Here is a 15,347-nt window from a genome sequence, read left to right as displayed (position 1 = left end):
GCTCAGTTATGCACCTGTGAGGCAGGCAGATGCTACCGAGTGTGCAAATGGACATCAGTGTTGTAAACTTGAATAAATACAATTAGTGAATGTCCTTCCTGGGCCCTAGAGATACAGAGAAAAATAGGACAGGCTCTGTTTTCCCAAGATTTATGGGCTAGCAGCATAGTTGGGTTGGAGAGGCAAGTATAATCTAATGTGGATAAGTATTAGTCCAGTCTTACGGAGGGAGTTCCAGTGGGATGTAGAGGTGGGAACTGTTCTGCCTGGAGTAGCAGAGGAGTTTCACCAGGGCTTGGAGTTTTCAAAAGGCCTCCATAAGGAGACACAGGATTTTCCAGGCAGAGAGTTGGGTGGGGGTTGTGTGGAGCATGTATTCTGGGGAGGGTACATGTTTGAGCAGACAAAGAGGGTTGCTAGTGCTTGGTGTTCCCAGGAATTCATGTGTGTGCAGCCTGGGGAGAGCAGATGACAGTGATCACAGTCCCAAATTATTTTCTCTTCCCATCTCAAACGTGAAGTGCCCTGTGCTGCCTTGATACTTTTCTAACAACTATTAATAGTTATTTTGACTTCAGGAATATTATGATTGGCCTTAGCTCAGTTAAACATTTTTGTTTTGATTAAAAGTGTAACAAAGGAGAAAGGCCTGGTACCTATGTGTCAAATTATCGTGTAGCATTGGGAATTATTCATAGGATGGTTCATGAACTTACTAATTGTTCAGTGCTTGGAATATCAGTTCTCCAATTTTCCCAAGAACAATCCTTTTTTTCCATCTTGCCTTTGCATCTACCATAGTTTGAGTCCAGAGCTTTTGATGCGCTTGATATCAGTGTTGAGTAAAAGAGATGTTAGGGTTTCAAAGAGCGGCTTCAGGGAAGACCATTCACGGTAGGAACGTGGTACTGTGGGAGGGTAGCTCACAAAGGACCAGGGGGGATAGGTCATGTTGGCTCTTATCACAGGTGAGATGACACCATCTTTGTGCAGTGGGGGCAGATAACGAGATTTTTTCTTTGTTGTAGAAATCCTGATCATGCTTGGCATCCTTTGAAATGTTTAAAACTCTTGGGTATTAGCATGTTAACATCTGCACTGTATTTAGTACTCCTTAAAGATGTCTCGAGAGTGTTCGTGAATTTTCTTTATGGCAAATTGTCATTGAAAATGGCTTATGTGTGTAATTGTTTCTTACAGTTACTGAGACAGGGTAAGTAAGTACCGTACCATTGGGCTCTCACGGTTTTATTTGGTCACTTGGTCACTGATAAATAATGTAATGTACATCCTCTGTCCGTGAGGTAAAAATGTGCCAGTTGCAGTACAAGGACTTGGGCCTGAAGTGCAAGGAGGGGCGTGTCTCTGGGCTTTGGGCAGGGAGAGATGTGTAGACGGGCTCTGCTGGCACCCAAGCTGGCAGTGACCCAGGGGGTTTGGTGTCAGCGGTTCCATATGAACTCTCGGTTCCCTGATAACCTGGCGCAGTGTGAGGAAGAGGTGGAGAGTGCTGGGGTTCCATGACAGGGCCAGAGGAGAACAGTCATATGGTCAGTGGGAATCTTCGAGAATCTCTTCAGTTGTCCAGCAGAGCAGTTTTTCTTCTGACCATAAAACAGAGGGCTGTTTCTTTAGGAGATTCATGGAATGAGGAAGTTGGCTTGCATTTTGGTGCCATGTTGCACAAAAAATTCTTATCTTCATAGCTCTGTAATGATAGCCGGTGCAATCCGTGCTTCTGGCATGAGAGGCATGTGGGAACTGAGATGCCCAGAGGGACCGGCCACAGATTCATTTTTCTCCCCTGGGCATGTACTCTAGGCGGAAGGGTGCCCTCACTTGCTTGATCCCTGCCTGCTCCCCCTCTCCCCCTTTGCCTCTGTTTCTTTCTCCCCCCAGCTCTCTCTCCCTCTCACCCCCATCTCTATCCCTGTGTCTCTGTTCCTTTTTATCTCCCTCCTTCCTCCCCTCTCTCCCTCCTCCTCTCTTTCCCTCATCTGTGCAGTTGAATATATACAAGCTCAGCACAAGTGTTGCTAGCTTCTCTGTATCTAGAGATTGGATAGCAGGCTGGCCTCCCAGACAGTTTAATGAATAGTGTTTCTCATAATGGTACTTGAGTACCTATTGGGTCGCACTGGGAAATGGTTATTTTCTCTTTCTAGAGCGTAGAATATAGATCTTCTGTTTTGATTAAGGATAGATCCATAAACGCAGACCCTCACCTGAAACTGGTATTTGGGTTGTCACAGGGAGTGACAAGTCAGACTGCTTCTATAGGAAACCTGGCTCTCCTCATTATTAGCCCAGTAATATGGGCAAATTACTTAAATTCCTCTCTATTTCCATGGTCTTTAATTAAATAATACATGGAAGGGTTGGTAAGAATGGTGCCTGTCTAAGCACTCTGTGTGTGTAGCTCTTTATTTTGTATTGTAAGTTTAAGGAGCTAGAGCAGACAGGTCTGGCCCACTTCCCTGCAGAAATAAGTATAAGCAGTCTTCTGAATAGGATATTTGGAAATTAGATTTTTTCCCCTCTGGTTTGTAACATTTTTATCCCTTTTCAGAGAAACTGCACCCAGGACTATCTTCCAAAGAGTCCTGGACATCTTGAAGAAATCTTCCCATGCTGTCGAGCTGGCCTGCAGAGACCCATCCCAGGTGGAACATCTGGCTTCTAGCCTGCAGCTCATAACGGAGTGCTTCAGGTGTCTGCGAAATGCTTGTATCGAGTGTTCTGTGAACCAGAATTCCATCAGGTAGTGTTCTTTGTAGTAACAAATGTACCTTTGATTGTATTTTCTTGTGTGTATATATGTGTGTGTATATATATATGTACTGGTCTGGTGAGAAATCGTTTTGGTATCAGGTATTATTACCCAGCGTTAACCATAGGCTAGGATTAGTCTCCAGGGGACAGGCTCTCTGCAGTCTTGCCACAGTTGTAGACGAGCATATACATGGAATGACATATAATAGAGTGTTTCTAACCTTAGGGGTTATTTTGATATTGCTGATGCGTTTTGAGGTATTTGGTTGTAGAGATATAGCACAGTGATTTTAATAACTCCCATCTTGATTCTCTGATCCCAGATCCTGCCTTTCTAAAGGCATACGTAGTTCTAGACCTCACTTTATTTAGTTGTAAATATTTTAATTAGTTTTAGTGTTTTAATTAATTACCCTTTTGTTTACTTTGAACAAGGAGCGTGGTTTGTAGATTTCTCAGATGACCTAATTTAAAATTTCTGAAGACCGTGTGGAGTTGCAAGGTCTCCTTCCACCTGTTTTATAACATGCATATTTTTGAAAGAAGTTAAGATGAACGAGAGAATCTCCAGGTGCCGTTCTTGTTTTGCTTGTTGCTCTCCCCTCCCGGAATGGAGCACCTTTCCTCTTTGATTTAATGGAATCTGCTTTTTATTACACATTTTCGCTTGAGATGAAGTCAGAAGCCACAGAGAGCACGCTTGCTTTTCTTTCTTGGACTTGAACGTAGACAGAGCCTCCAGGCCTCTCTGTCACTGCTGTGGTGGGTGAAGCTGGGCTGGTCCAGAAGTCACTCGAGGGACCTGCTTTGCTCCCTAGACAGTCTTATACCTGAGGCTTTGATGTGATGAATGAGATTTTTAAGATCAAAGGAGAGGGGGGAAGAATGCCAGGGTTGTTTAATACTCAATGGACCCTGCTGTCCATTGGCAGGTAAATGCATAGGAACAGTAACAATGTTGCTAATAATAGTTAACGTTTTAAAACATAACTAGTCATGTGCTAGAAGGTGGGCAGAGGCTGTTTTGTTTTGTCCCTTTCCTGTGATGGGGGAGGGAAAGGCAAGCCTCAGAAATGCTGGCTTGGGCCTTGCCAGCCTCGTGGGGAAGAAGGCAGGCATTTGGTGGGCTTGCCCTACACCCTGGGCTTTGTCTCCAAGGCTTAACTGCAGTGTCTTGTTTTATTTGTAGAACAAATCCCAGAAATAGCATACTGCTATTTTTCCACTTTTACAAAAGAAGAGACTGTGACTCGGGTTAAGGAACTTGTCTGATAGTCTCTCATTTGGGGAACATTCTCTCTGACTCAAGAGCTCAGGTTAGGAGTGGTGCTGTGACTGCCCCAAGACACCCGCCAACCCTGTTGCGTGTGCTGTCCCTTGAGCAGCCATGGGACCCTGAATGAGGGCCTCAATCCTTCTGAGAACCAGTCTTCTCCTCTGTACGTCAGCGCAAGCAGTGTCTCCCACCCAGGGCTGTCGGGCGTTTGAAATGAGATTACTTACATGATTGCCTACTGTGCTGTGCACCTGGTCTGCCCCGGAACTGTGTTTCTGCTCCTCAGGAACTATAGCGCAATAAAAGTATGGTGATGATATAACTGTCTTAGAAATTAATTTCTTTTTCTGAGTGTAAAAATAATATGTACACTATAAAAATTCAAACTTTGCAAGAATAAATACTGTGGTGAATGAAAAAGCAGCTGTCTTGTAGCAGGGCCATCAAAGCAGGCACTCTATGTGGCCATGGTATATGTGTCATGTGCAGCCATGGTTGGGGAGAAACGAAAACGAACATATGAAGACGTTAGTTTTTCTGCCTCTTTCCTTCTAGGACTAGATTGTTACTCGCAGTTGATTTTTATTTTTATTTTATTTATTTATTTTTTTTATTTTTATTTTTTCCGCAGTTGATTTTTAGCAGGAAATTCCAACCAGGTAGGACATCAGCTCCTGGAAAAATCATTTTTCCAGTTAGAAACACAAAACATTCTAGGCTGACTTTAACAACAGTCACTTATCTTTGAGCCTGTCAGGATTCAGATTGCAGCCATTATGGAGTTTTCTGGTGCTTTATTTTAAGTTAATAAGGAGTTAATCAAAAGGTGTGATGCTAAGGGATCACAGGCCTAGATCCCTTTACATCTTCTGAGTGCTGCCCATGTGTGGACTTGGAGTTATATTTTGTAGATGGACTGGGGTATAACAGCAAAGCAAATATTCTGAGTCCTGTGAAGTTTCAGGAAGTACTCAAAACTGTCCAAAGCTGTTAGCTCCTCACATCAGTATGACCCCTATTGTAGGGGTCACTGTGGTTTTACTGTCAGGAACCAGGTGAATGGTTTAGGCTTTGAGAACTCTGTCCCTAAGAACTTAGAACACTAAGTTCTGTCCTAGTGTGAAGGCAGCCACAGAGAATATGTGAATGCATGCCCATGTCTGTGATCCAGGGCAGCTTTGTTTGTGAACATTGAAGTTTGAATTTCATAAAATCTTCATGTCGTGAAATTATATTTTTCTTTTTTCTTTTCTTTGGTCGGTCTCTCTCTTTTAAAGTATGTGGCCATATAGAAATAGCCAGTGGGTGCATTGGCCTGGTAGCCATTTGTATACAGGTGTAGAGGCAAGAGCAGGAGAGGTGGTACAGCTTCTTTTCTGGGAGGCAGGCACTGAGCTACTTTTCCTACCAGCCTGATAAGTAAAGAACAAGGGAGCAGTGGCTCTCTGACCCCCTGGCCTTAGGGAAGGGAGAGAGGATCCTGCTGTGGACACACCAACCCTGACCGTCTAACAAGAAGATGTTCTTTAAGGAGTGAACATCTTGGCTTAATTTTGATTCGTGTTGAGAAGTGAAGGTAGGGACCTATATTAGTTTCCTTTGCTGCTATAACAAATAGCTTCAAACTTAGTAGCTAAGTGCTTTCTTAGCAACAGAAATTTATTATTTTGTAGTTTTGGAGTCAGAAGTTGAAAATTAGTCTCAGTGACCTCAAGTGAGCCTACCAGTAGGGCCAGTTCCTTCTGGGGTCTCTAAGAGAATCCATTCTTCTGTTTTTCTGTCTTCTAGATGCTGCCTATGTTCTTGGTTCACAGCTCCATCCTCCCATGCTCAAAGCAACATCATAGCATCTTCCAGTAACTGTGACTGACCATCCCGCTGATAAGGACTCAGAATAACCTGATGCCTACTCAGATAAGCTAGGATCATGTCCCCATCTCAAAACCATTAATTTAATCATATCTAAAAGGTCTCTTATGATATTTTCTGACCAATTTTGATATTCAGCAGCAGCTGGATGTCCAGCAATTCAGTTCTGTTCTGACAACCACCCACCTGGAGTCAGAGACATCAGATTCCATAACTTAAAAAGCTCAGTCCCATAAGACAGCACCACTTCAAATGCAAACGAGGTGCCCAAGCTACATTCCTGCCTAGCTGGCTGTAAATTTGGGGATTCCCATGACACCCCTCAGGTTTGATCACCCAATATAATGGCTCACAGAACTCAGGGAAGCAGTTTACATACTGTTACCAGTTTACCATAAAGGGTACAACTTAGGGATAGCCAAGGAGAAGAGGCACACAGGACAAGTGGATAGCCAGCCACAGAGCATCCATGCCCCCCTGGGCATGCCACCATCCTCCTAGCACTGATGTGTTCACCAACTCACACAGAAATTTTCCATACTTGTCATTTAGTAGGGGTTTTTATGGAGGTTCCATCACCCAGGCTTCATTGGTAAAATCATTGTCTGTGGGTGATTGAACTCAATCTCCAGATCCTTCTCCTCCCCAGAGGTCTGGAGGTTTGGGTTGAATGTTACAGCTCCGTAATCATTTGGTTGGTTCCTCTGGCAGCCACACTCCAATGTGAAGCTGCCTTAGAGGCCCAGTGAGAACCACATATCAGCATAAATATAAATGTTGAAAGGGGCTTGTTGTGAAAAACAAAAGATGCCTTGTCACACCAGAAATTCCAAGGGTTTTAGGAGCTCTGTGACAGGAATGGAGGACAAAGATCAAAATATATTTCTTAGCATACCACATCTCTTTCGCCACGTTAGATAGCGTATTAACAGGTTCCAGAGTGTAGTGTGTGGGTGTGGACATTTTTGGAAGGCTGTTGTTCCTCACCGTGGTTCACCTGTAGCCTGTTCAAAGGTCATTCAAAGATGAATTCATTGCTTCTTGAGGCCCCACATTTCTGACCCCGACAGCATCAGCTCAAGTCCAGAATCTCATCTAAGTCTCATCAGCCGAGAAGTCCCAAATCTCATTATCCAGTTGTTTAAATTACTTAAGGGTCAGACTCTGGATGTGCTTCCATCTGGGACACAATTCCTCTTTGTCTGTGTGCCTGTGGAACTGGACAAGTTCTCTGCTCCCCAAATGCAGTTTGGGGGCAGACCTAGGATAGCCATTTTAGACATTATCCTTCGAAAGAGGAGAAAATTGAAGGGAAGAGGAATCACTGATCCCAAGCAATTTCCGAATCACGTTGGGCAAATCTCCGGTTTTAAGGCCTGGGAAGAATTGTCTGTGGCTTGCGGCTATGCCCTTGGTCCTGGCCTCAGAGCCACCCTTCTTTTTTCCTGAAGGGAGCACATGTGTTCACCTGAGTACTTCGAACCATCAGCCTACTTCCTGCCTGGAAGTCTGGCTTTGGGAGTCTGACACTTTTTTTTTTTTTTTTTTTAATTTTAAAATTTTCATCCTTTCTCTGTGCATTTGTCTAAGCTGGCAGAGTTTCTACCAGTAAAACATTTTCAGCAACCTTGTGGATCTCACATGTATGTCATGGGAATTCCCACCGTTAGACTAGAAGGTCCTCCACAGAGCTTTGCTCCATAACCCCTTCTTACTCCTGGGTTCTGCCGAGGTGACAGAGGGCAGTGAGTCACACCTTAATCTTTTCAAAGAGCCGCTCCTGCCATGGGACTAAACACTATCACCTTTTGATTCTTCCAGGGCACCAGGAAAAGGTTATCCAGCCAGCCCCTTGGCTTTCTCTGCGGAGCACACTTTCTTGCCAGTGACTGTCTCAGTTTTAGCACCTTTTGCCGTCTGGCTAGACTGAGAATTCCCCGAAGCAGGACCTGGTTCCCTGTTCATCTCTGTTACCTCTGCCCCTGGCATTTTATTAGATGATCACACCGTCAGCGTGTGGTTTGGAAATGTGCTCAGTGGAATATCCCAAGTTCATGATTTTGCTGAGCTTCTGCCCCTGGGGGGAAAGGATCCCCTTTCCCCGTTTCCTAGTGCTAGGTTCCTCGCTTCATCCTGAGCCCTCACAGACCGTGCCTCCGGCAGCCAGAAAAGGCATCAGAGTGTTTCAGGTGCTGCTCACTATTCTTCCAGCCCCTGCCCACCACCAGGTTCCTGCCAGCTTCCCCAGCCACTCCCACACGGTCAGATGTTTATTTACAGCAGCACCGCTGCTTCCTCTGCCCAAATCTGGATTACTTTCTTCCTGCTGCTGTGATGAATTACCAAACACTTAGTGGCATGAAACAACACAGATTTGTTATCTTTCAGTTCGGGAATTCAGAAGGCTGGAATGGGTCAACATGGCTGAGTTCCCTGTGGAGGCTCTAGGGGAAAATCCATTTCCTGGCCTTTTCTAGAAGCTTCTAGAAGCTGCCTACGTTCCTGGGCTCACAGCCCCTTCCCTGATTCTGACATCCTCCCCTCTCATTTTCTTCTTTTAAGAATGCTTGGCACTGTTGTGGGCCCACCTGGCTAGTCCAGGGTCATTTTCCCATCTCAAGATCCTGAATCTACCGATGACCTAAGGTCCCCTTTGCTGTGGGATGTGACACATTCACAGGCTTTCGGATTATGATGTGGACAGCTCAAGGGGCCACGATTCTGTTTACCACACACACCATGACCCAGAAGTCACAGCTTCATTCCCTGGATCATCATTTGAAATGCAGGTTTAAGAAAATTAATGGGTTTGACTTTGTCTTTTTTTAAAAACGTTTTACAGGAACTTGGATACAATTGGCGTTGCTGTTGATTTGATTCTTCTTTTTCGTGAACTGCGGGTGGAACAGGAATCCCTGTTGACAGGTAATTTGCAGTATGATTCATGGCTTATTTGTACTTTTGAAAAGGATTTAAAAACCACAACTTTGAGTTAAAGCAAATGATTTGTATTTCATGATACAGAGACACTTATTCAGTGATGTTAGCGAATTACCATAAAAGAAAGTTGCAACAACTTCCTTTCCTTGCTCTCCTGTGGGCTGAATTGCACCCCCTGACTCTCCTCAACCTATGGTAGAGTCCCAACCCCTAGCACTTCAGAATGTGACTGTATTTGGCCACCAAGCCATTAAAGAGATAAATAAGGTGAAGTGGAGTCACATGGGTTTGCCCTAAGGTTATGCCTGCTGTCCTTGTAAGAAGAGGAGGTCAGGACACAGACACATACAGAGGGATGATGACATGAGGACATGGGGACAGGACCACCGTCTGCAAGCCCAGGAGAGGGGCCTTAAGAGGAGTGAGCCTTGCCCACACTGTGATCTTGGACTTCTAGCCTTTACATTTGAGAAAGTAAATTCCCACTGTGTAAGCCACCCAGTCTGTGGTGCCATGTTAGGGCAGCCCGAGCAGAGTCGTTCAGTGTCTCTCGGTACGTGTGAATGTGGCGTGCCTGTTCTCAGTGCTGGGTGTGATCCGAACGGTCACCAGAGCAGACAGAAAAATCTTTGCCTCTGCGTGTTTACGGTGCAGTGACAGTACGTTACGTAAGTTAAATATATGGTGTGACCAAGGGGGAAGGAAGTTCTCATTGTTAATAGCTGTTGATAAGGGATTAACAGGAAAATGAAGCCTCTCAATTAGAAGACCAGGAAGCTTTTCTAGACTTTTTGGGACGTTTTTGGTTCTTAAACTATTGACATCCATACTTGTCCTTCAGACAGGTTATTATTGTAATATGACAGAAAACAGAATTTTAACTTGCAATTTCTTTTTCCAGTGATTTGAGATACTTATGGGCAAACCTCAGTCATTTAATAGTAAACTCTTATTGTAAATGTCCAGTTTATAAGAAGATGTACTAGATTGTGGGTTAGAGGAATTCTTTTTAATAATAATCCAACAAATGCTTCCTCTAAAGGAGAAGCCTCCAGCTGTTTGTAAAATATGATCTGATTTACAGATTGATTTCCATATCTGTCAGTGCCGAAACAGGCTGAACAGTGAGGCCTACTGCCCTTCATGTTGCTATACCTGCTGCTGTTGGAAGCAGGTAGAGAACTCGAGGTGGCAGTCTCTTCACAGGTGGAGAAGCAGAGGCTCTGAGTACTGTGGGCTGCCTCAGGTGTCAGAGGTGCTGCCCGGTTTGGTTTAATTTTCCTTCTGTTCTGTGGGTTCTTACCATTCTCATGTAAAGCTCCTTTATTCAAATTCCTGTGTCTTTCTACTTGTTTTAGAGTTCTTCCTTTGGGAAATTTTAACTATCTTTTGAATTAATTAAATGGTCTAAGAATTTCCACACTAAGTGTTTGCTCTACTTTTTTTTTTTTTTTTGGACAGCACTAATTTCTCAGGTATTGTTAAGAAACCAACAGGGTGTAGGGCTTAGTTGGAAAGTATTTTTGATATCTGTTTAAGGGTCTTTTTTGTAGCTCCATTTTATGATACAGCGGAAGCCTCAGTGATCAAATGGGGGAAGAAAAACCAGCAAAAATCCAGATTTCACTCTGTCCCATGGAAAAGCAGCTTTTTTGAAGACTGTGTGTGGTATGGTAATTCAGAAAGAGAGAGTTCAGAACGTACTGCATTTTATAATTACTGAAAAATACTGATGTGGTGGATAGTGTGTCGCTGGCAGCACCGATGCACTGTGGTGGGCAGGAGTGGGTTTCCCTGGTAATGATGTATTCCTAAATAAGACACCCAGGAGGAAGCACTACACGAACGCTGTGATTAAAGAGCCATCAGAGCAAGCCAGCCCTCCCCTGGCGCATTGAGCCCCATCCCCGTGCGCCCACTGAGCGCTCCTTCTCCTGAAATTACCCTTTCCCTCTGCTCCCCGTCCTTCTGTCAGCACATAATGTGCCCTCCTGTCTTCCCTGGACTCCATGGGCCGCTCTGCTCCATCCCAGATCAGCCACGAAAGACATGTTGGTTGTGTGGTGTTTATCTGATAAATACTGTTTCACGGGATTGATTTTTCTCTTTACTGAAGCAAGTCCATGACCTCACAGAATACTGAAAGGAGCTGATTTCTGAAAGTTTTTATGACCCAGTTTGTCATTGACGGATAAATGGATTGTGTGGTTGGTCTGGCCTCTCACTGATCCGCGCCGACCAGCGGGCAAGTCTTCATGCACCTGTGTTGTGTTGGTGTGTTAAGAACAGTTTACAGTTTTGGCAGATGCGGTTGTGTTAAGTTTAATTAAGTAATCTATTTTTTACTGACATGAGATTCATACAGCATAGAAGTAACCACTTTAAAGTGAACAGCGGAGTGGTATTGAGAGTGTTGGCAGTGTCGTGCAGCCACCACGTCTAATTGCAGATATTGTCACGGCTCCAAAAGGAAACCCTCTACCCACTGAGCAGCTGCTTTCTGTTCTTCCCCTCCCTTGCATTCTCTGCCTGTGGATTTACCAATTCTGGATTTCTCATATTAAGTGGAATCAGAATTACGGGACCTTCCTTGTCTGGCTTCTCACACAAAGCAGAGTGTTTCAGAGTATACACATGTTGTCACACGTATCAGTGCTTCATTTTTCTAGATGACTGAATACTACTCCATTGTGTGCACAGACCATATTTTGTTTATTCGTTCCATCAGTGGTGGACATTTGCGTTGCTTCCACCATTTGGCCCTGGCACCACTGTTCAGCTGTTTACAACAGCGCTGCTCTGCACATGCCTATATACATATTTATTGGAGTATCAGCTTTCTGTTCTTTGGGGTATATACCTAGCAGTAGAATGGCTGTGGGTCAGTTTTCTTTTTAAGTTGATAAGGAACTGCCCAGCTTTCCTCAGCAGCTGAACTCTAACATTTTTACCAACAACGTACAGCATTCCAGTATCTCCACATCCTTGCCAGTGTTTGTATTCCTTTTTGGGGGGTTATAGTCACCTGATGGTTGTGAAGTGGTATCTCATTGTGGTTTTGATTTGTGTTTTCCTCATGATTAATGATGCTGAACATCTTAGGTACTTGTTTTTGGCTGTTTGTAAATTGTCTTTGGGGAAATGCCTTTTCAAGTTCTTTGCCCAGTTTTTAGTAGGGCTGTTTATCTTTTTCTGGTTGAGGTTTGTTTTTTAAGATTTATTTATTTATTTGAGAGAGAGAGAGTGTGTGTGAGCATGGGGAGAGGCAGAGAGAGAGAGAGAGAGAAAGGGAGAAGCAGACTCCCCACTGAATGTGGAGCCTGATCCAGGACTTGATCCCAGGACCATGATCTCTCAGGAGATCATGACCTGAGCTGACGGCAGATGCTTCACTGACTGAGCCACCCAGGTGCCCCTGCTATTAAGTTTTAAGATTTATTTCTATATTGTGCATACTAGCAATTTGGTGGAATCTGTAGATCCATTGGGGAGACTGCCATCTTACTGATAATGTAGTCTTCCAGTCCATGAGAATGGGCCACCTCTCCCCTGATTTAGGTCTGTACTTTCCAGTTGTGTCAGCTTTACATAGATGAGGTGTGTTTGTAGGCAGAGTTGGAAGGATATTACTGAGGTGAGGAGGGGAAGGGAAGTTAAATCTTACTTCTCATTTTTGTCTTGAAAAGGGCAGTTCACAGTGTTCCTGAGTTTGGAATTCCATAGTGAAATTTGGATTCAACAATGAAACTTAGAAAAAATTTATAGTATGTTAGTTCAAGCCTAATACAAGCCTTTTAAAAAAGTATTCTGGTTCTTAATAAAGCACCCATATTGTGTTGTGACTGTTTCTCTGTGAGAACCTTATTCTTGGTGGATTTTTAGCAATGTATCTGTGCCAGCGTTTTGTTACCACTCTTGAGGTAAAAACTGTAATTACGTTGTCAAAATAATATTTAGAGTATTATTTTCAGAGAATAATTGCAGTGGTGTGACGAATATATTATGCTCATCAAATTTTATGTAAACACAAGCATGAGTTATTTTAATTGAATTATTGGTGTTGTTTTTGGCCTTTATTCGTTTCTAATCTGTAAAAATAATGTTGGGATTTTTGAGGGGCTTTGTAACATTTGCAGTATTTACACAGATCACTTGATAAGCTGTTTGGTAAAAGTAAACTGTCATTAGTACTTGTCTGGAGTTTTCTTTTCTTGCTGCTGGGACATCTTTAAACCTTTTCCTTCCTGGAATTGTGTTCTGATTCAGAGTGCTAATTTTTAGTTGCCTGAATGATTGTTAGGTCAGTTAGCTTTCAAGCCAACTTATATTGTTGGCTTTTGTGTGTGCATGTGTTAAATTAAAATCTACAAGGGTTTGAGTGTTAATATTCTAAACTAGTAAAAAAAATAGTCATTTTAAATTGTGACTTCAGATTAAAAATGAAGGTATAAAGTTTCATTATAAGCATTTTCTATAATTTCATTATACTTTTTAAAAACTCAGAAAAGTGGAGAGAAAAATAATTTCCATGTATATGCAGGCTGCTTTAGAAGAACACTTGATTTTTTTGTCTTTTTTCAGGATTTGTCTGTATGGGAATGAACATGTACTTGCAGTTCTGTATTTTGCTTCTTGTAGGTTGTAATGTTAACTTAAGTCTGTGCTGGAGTCCTTGTTCATCATTTTCTTGTCTTTGTATTTTTTTGTGTTCTTAGTAATTTCCGTAGTTGACCACAGTTCCACAGCTCCCTGAGCCAGTGATTGCTGGGTTACTGTGAACACCTGAAGATCACAGGCACATCACTCACCTTATCTTTCCTAATCTTCACAGTTCCTCTGCCTCAGAAGTATTGGGGGAGCAGCCCATTCTCTGGTTAGGCTGGTGTGAAGGGAAGGCCACATCCCAGGAGAGTCTTGAGGCTGGGGGGCCTAGAGCTCTGGGGCTGGACCAGCAGGCCCACCAGACCCGCCCCTCTTCCAGAAAAGCAGAGGTCTAGAAAATGGAAAGATGTCGGGAGTGCCCTGCTCTTAAAATTGCTTTGTGGTTGCTGCCTGGTGGGAATCCTTTCGTGGAGCAGAATTTTTCATTTCAGCTTCTCCTGTGACCTTTTATCTTCCCTGATCAGCTTGGATTCCTGGTGGGGAGAAGAGCCATCTCTTGTTTTTGCCAGTCCTGCTGCTTTGGCCCCGGGGCAAGCTTTGTGATCTTAGAGCTTTGGTTTGGTCTGTGTCAAAGGGCTGGAATATTAAAGCCAACGCATAAGGTTGTTGTGGGGATTAGAGGAGATTGCACAGTTAGAACACAGTGTCTAACCCCTGGTAAATACCCAACAAATGTTAGCCACCCCTTTTATTACTACTGCCTGTTGACCTCATCCCTCGGTTCTTAATGCTGTTCTCATGTGGGTATTTGGTTCCCCAGAAGTGTCTCAGTCCCTTTCCACTCACGATCTCATCACATGCCATTCCGCCTGCATGGGCTGCCCTGGCCCCGATGTGAACCACTTCAAAACCAGTGAGCAAACAGTAGGGTGCGGGTGTTGACACCTCAGCATGCATGCCAGGCATAGTTGGGGCATGGCCCTGGGAGGCTGAAGCTCGGTCAGGCAGTGGCCTTTTAGGTATGGGGTGTGTCCTGAGGAAGCGGCTGGGACAGGGGTGGGCCTGCAGGGATTCATGGTCGTGTCTGGTTACTGCAAAGCACAGAAGTATTTTAAATATTTCACCGATGAGCATCACTCTGCCCATGTGAATTGTGTGAATGTGAGCTCACTTGAGGGCATACAGCCTGCTCCAAGCTTTGGCTGGGCCACCCTAGCTGTCGACCTTGGGGGATTTATTTAATTACTCTGTACCTCCATTTCTTTTTTTTTTTTTTTTTTTTTTGTACCTCCATTTCTTCATCTGTGAAATGTAGATAATGCTGTCTGCCTTACTGTGAAGCTAGAATAAGAATCCACGTAAATCACATGTGCATATCACGTTAGTGGTTGCCTAATCCTAGATACTGTTTTGGTTCTTAGGCTGTCTCAATTCAGTTCAAGCTCACCCCTCGGTCTCTGTTTTTCTATTGTGTTGCCAGGGCCAGGAGTCCACAAACCCACCTGTCCTTTGCTTTCTGTGAGATTCAGCTAATAAAGGATGCTGGTGGGAGGCTGGTGGGCAGGAGAAGGGAATTAGGGACTGGGACCCCCATTCCTGTCTCTTTTGGAAAACAGCAGCTACTCCCCGCTTCCAGCCTCCCTGTGTGATCCCGGAGTACTGTTACCAGTTGGCCAGGGCCCTTCCCGAATCCCATTTGGAAGTATCCTCCGTGCTTCCGAGACCCCTGCAGGAGCTGGGCAGCCCCCTCCCGCTGAGGCATGGGTTTTTGCCCCACACAGCCCTTGCTCCCACTTCTCAGAACCTGACCTTCCCATTTGTGCCTTCACTTCCAAGGTTGGTGGCTGTTTCCTGCAGCCATAATCTCCGTGTCACCTCAGTGTTGCCT

At 44.1% G+C, this 15,347-nt stretch overlaps 1 protein-coding gene across 5 annotated transcripts in view; it reads left to right on the top strand.

Moving 5' to 3' along the window:
* The window catches only part of ATXN10 (ataxin 10), a 163,259-nt gene that overhangs the window by 18,421 nt on the left and 129,491 nt on the right, over positions 1-15,347 (top strand). For all 5 annotated transcript variants that reach the window (XR_004803215.2, XR_007413417.1, XM_025456515.3 and 2 more), the window contains exons 2-3: positions 2,570-2,761; positions 8,760-8,842. Coding sequence is in view for 3 of the 5 variants with exons in the window: in XM_025456515.3 (XP_025312300.1) it covers positions 2,570-2,761; positions 8,760-8,842 (275 nt within the window). In the remaining 2 variants the exon portion in view is untranslated. The remainder of the gene's footprint in view (positions 1-2,569; positions 2,762-8,759; positions 8,843-15,347) is intronic.

This window comes from Canis lupus, chromosome 10 (assembly GCF_003254725.2).
Source record: "Canis lupus dingo isolate Sandy chromosome 10, ASM325472v2, whole genome shotgun sequence".
NCBI classification, from domain to species: Eukaryota; Metazoa; Chordata; class Mammalia; order Carnivora; family Canidae; genus Canis; species Canis lupus.
The sequence above is the reverse complement of the archived record's forward strand: the minus strand, read 5'-3'. Positions and strand labels throughout refer to the sequence as shown.